Source organism: Plasmopara halstedii (genome assembly GCF_900000015.1).
Source record: "Plasmopara halstedii genome assembly, contig: Scaffold_2061, whole genome shotgun sequence".
Classification (NCBI taxonomy): Eukaryota; Oomycota; class Peronosporomycetes; order Peronosporales; family Peronosporaceae; genus Plasmopara; species Plasmopara halstedii.
The window spans coordinates 414,153-418,222 of record NW_020188969.1 but is presented as its reverse complement, the minus strand read 5'-3'; the positions used below and the strand labels follow the sequence as shown (position 1 = coordinate 418,222).

The following is a 4,070-nucleotide window of genomic DNA, read 5'->3' as shown; positions in this document are numbered from 1 at the left end:
AGCGGGGTTTTGGAGATCGGCTGTTTATGCAACAGAAACTGTCTAACGTACCAGCGGCGGTTGATTGGCGCGTGACGGGGCTATTTAGGCAATGAACAAACCTATTTCGACAATATATTCGCTCACAATCATGGAACGCACGGCGACTCGGAGGTGGAAAACCATGTTAAACGCTTTTGATCATTGCTCAAATGTCTAAGCTGTTCGTCAATGTAGTCTTTGGTGCCGGCAAGATCTGTTTTAAAAAGATTCATCGGGAAGAATGGTGCACGAACAACCCGCAAAGATCAAGTCTATTGTAAATTGCCAAGTGCTTCTGTCGCAAATAGTCTTAATATTTTCACAATTGCTTGGCCTGTCTATCTTTTTGCACAATTATAGCTCAGGTTGTGTCGACATGGCTCGTCCCCTCACAAATCTCCTTTGTAGGATGTCAAATGATGATAGGTTGCGGTAGAGAGGGCGCCCCTCTAGGCTGTTGAAGAAAGCTTCAAGGTTCTTTATTCTGGCTCTTTCAAATCTAGACCTGACACTCTATGTCGTCTATAATGCTCCAGGATTTGACACAAGTTGTGTCCGCTCAAAGCAGCTATCAATTGACAAAAAAGAACGCAGAGTCTTGCAAATTTAGAGCAACAGAGGGAGAAGAAATATCTCCAGTTTGCGACAAAGCTTTAAAGGGGCTCTTGTCGATTTAAGAGTATACACTACTTGCTCTATGTTATTTCTGACCGCTACAACTTATGCCTTACTGCGCACAGCGAAGTCGTCACCAATAGTTTTACATAGAATAACATATAGTCATCTTTTTTCGGACAAACCTTTGAGGTATGGTACATTTCGAGTCGGCTTAATGCGCTTCCAGATGCGCTTTTGTGCTCGTTTGACTGTAAATCGTAGTATGTCACGATGGTGACCTCGCTCATGGATGACGTGGAACGTACAGCGTACGGGCCAAACGCGACGTGTGTTGGATTGCTAACAACTTCTGAGCAGGGATTCGTGAGCTCAGTTTGCGCATTATCGAATCAGTTGCACATTTGCGGCGATATTCCTTGATATACTTTACATTTTCTTCACGTATGGTCGTGCCGTATGATGAGTATCTCAAGTACAAAATTCAATACGATGCACGAGATCGGCCATCTTTGAAAAGTAAAGACATGCTGCCCAGTAAGACTGTACACTAGTAGCTCGGCATACATTAGTGGTAAGCACGTGCGAAGCGTGGCAGCGAATGATACTCTCACCACATGTGTCTGCACCTACGATAAGCCTGACGGTTCCGATTGAGTGTTAGCAGTCTGTAAGTATGTGCTTAATTCTAATTATTCGAAAGGCTTTTTCATCAAAACCGGCATTTTAGTTTGTGTGGACGGCCAAAGCAAGGTTGCCCATCTCGCTGCTGTCAGCGAGAAGATTATCGGCGAGAAAATATTCAGGTTGTTCACGATAACAGTGTTCGTCAGCATGACTTGCCGGTCGTCAATGTGTCGAATTATATATCCGTGCTTTACAGCGTGGTTTTGGCAAACATTATCCAAAGACACAGAGCTCGGTACCAATGAATAAATACGCCAATCGGTGGCCAGTCGCAGACAGATGGTCAGATGAAAGGCATTAGCTGCTTGTTAAACGATGCTCGTCAAAGCACTTGCGCGAAGAGACCACAGCGCAGAAGCGAGTTGACCCCACTCATTTAGTTTGTGTTAAATAGCGCAGCGCATGTCTCTTCAGATTTACCTTATTTCGTATCGATGGTGTTATTGGTCTCCAGGCTCCTTTGATATCAACACAAAGCATCTTCGGTCTCGGGGATAGATATAGTTATTGATACCATTGGACTCGCAAATGTCAGTCTACTATAAATTGTAGCAGAACCAGAGGATTATCTCATTAAAAATTTAGAAACGTGTGCCGGGGTCGTGATGCTATAGCTGAGAGCGAGGGAGTCCAAAGGAAAGACCATCAATGTCAGAAGCAGGCAAAACCCGCATGAATATGATGTGGGGAGAAAAGTTATACTAGATGCGGTAGCCTACTTACACATTCATCACTCGTGGCTGTAGGACTAAGTTGCTACCACGCTACGTTGCGCTGCTCATGGACATTGTGAAAAATGGTTCAGTTATACATTCTAAAGCAAAGGAGACGGCATCTGGTGGTCAACATGAGCTATCGTCAGCCATACAAAGATCCCAATCTTACGATCAAGTCGATGCTAAATGGTTTTTATAGACAACGCAGCGTTTTTTCTCTCTTGTAGCTAAGCTACAGACTGATTTTGAGCAGCGACGCATTTTTGAACCGCTGAGAGATTCTCAAGCCACGCAGTTCTATGGCGTAGCTTCGACAGCGCATCCGAAATGTTGCCCATCTCAGTTTTGAAAGCAGGGCCAAATTGCCGTGACTATCAATGATAGTCGAAGTGTCGCCACAACCGACGATACAGCGCACAACTCCATGTTCTCCGCCCACGCTGCTTGATGCAGCTGCTACGTGAGGCGGCAACTGGACCGGCGGGTACACCAGGGCTATCACTAGTATTTGATGAAGTGGAAAGTATACCCTTACTTTGAGCTCTTGAATGGTTAGGGAAACATCATTGGTATGATTCTCCGGATGCCGATACCGCTAATGATCTTTACCTTTCATCTTCCACAAAGAATAGGCAGTGTCTCCCGGCGCAGCACGCTTCCAACTTGCTAGTGGAAACTGACTTATTGTAAGTTGGGTATTGGTCGGCAGCTGCAATAGCTATCTCATGAAGACAAACTGGCTATAACAGCAAGAACTGAGGTTGATGATTTACCACCTAGCCGTCCAAGCTATCTGTGTCAAGCATTTAAACAAAATTCATGTCAAACGTCGCTTTACTAAGATTGGACTTTGAGCTGTTGACGATCACACAGTGCTGATGCTAAATGCGACATCTTCTAGTGCTCGTACCACATTCGGTGAGAGCGGAAAGCTCGTAATTACAGGCGAATTGGGGCCCACTTCAGTGCGACGAGTAGTTACAACCAATCTGAGGCTCCTCTCACAACGTTGCTGTGTCGGCAGGAGTCGTTGCGCCTTAGGCATGCTGGGATTCCTACTTCGACCCAAAATCTTAAGTGGAAAGCTGGGTATCGTTGTGGATTTCCTGTCGGCCTGTTACAACACCTATCGCCATAGAAAACTAGCGAGGAGCACGTAACCGATGCAGTGATAGGCAAGAGAGTCAATGATCGCTCTACGAAAGGGCGAGGGTGTCGAATTGAGACTCGCTGCGATCGCACTTATCGAATAGCATATCGGCCTCCTAACCAAGTATAGTCTACAAGCTGTCGGTTGCAAGGACCGCACCCGTTATCGAAGGCTTGCTGGATCAGCGAATGGTGTTTACTGGGGAGGACTTCCAACCTGAAGATTTAGAGGCCAATGCTGCTGAGTGCAAGGAATGAAGCAGAATTCTAATCGCGGTAGATGCTCGTTGAGCGTTTACTTTCGCGCGGTGTCGCAAAGGTTGTAAGGAATACGAGCACCAGTTTGGTCCGCATCTTGGTGGAGGCAAGTGCAAGTGGGTACGTAGTGTGCTCTTTGTGTGCTTACCGATTACTATTCCGTATTGTTTTGCAAAATACATATACTTACACCAGACTTTTTTATGTTTGTGATATATAATGGGAATTACTAAAGTAACTGAGACCTCCTGAAATCGGGGTCCGTGGTATACATGGGCTGTGAGCCTCACGTTGAGCGGTATAGAGAGTTGTATAATTGGATATAGTCGTACGTATATATATGATATTAATTTAGAAGTGCAAATGTCAGTCTTGGCATACAAGAAATACTTACTCGCTTCCGTTTTTGGGTGAAGTGTACGAGCCCAACCTCTGTGCGTTGTATACACAGATACTCTGCTAGAACTTGCTCAGTGCGAGGTGCACGCAACCCCGTTGCACTTCACCCAGGAGCGGAAGTGAGGACCGCTGGAGTAACTAAACTTGCTCTTCTATTCTAGGAGGCATTAAAAATTGATTCTGTGAATTTTCTACTTCAAACGCCGTTACATGCAGTGTAACCCT

General features: G+C 45.4%; 1 protein-coding gene across 1 annotated transcript; it reads left to right on the top strand.

Annotated features, from left to right (window-relative positions):
• Positions 1-2,917: 2,917 nt before the first annotated feature.
• On the top strand, positions 2,918-3,177 carry PHALS_02599 (uncharacterized protein; the record flags this gene model as incomplete). Its single annotated transcript, XM_024717012.1, has 2 exons — positions 2,918-3,004; positions 3,064-3,177. 2 exons carry the CDS (start codon positions 2,918-2,920, stop codon positions 3,175-3,177), a joined length of 201 nt encoding a protein of 66 aa, XP_024582553.1.
• Positions 3,178-4,070: the final 893 nt, after the last annotated feature.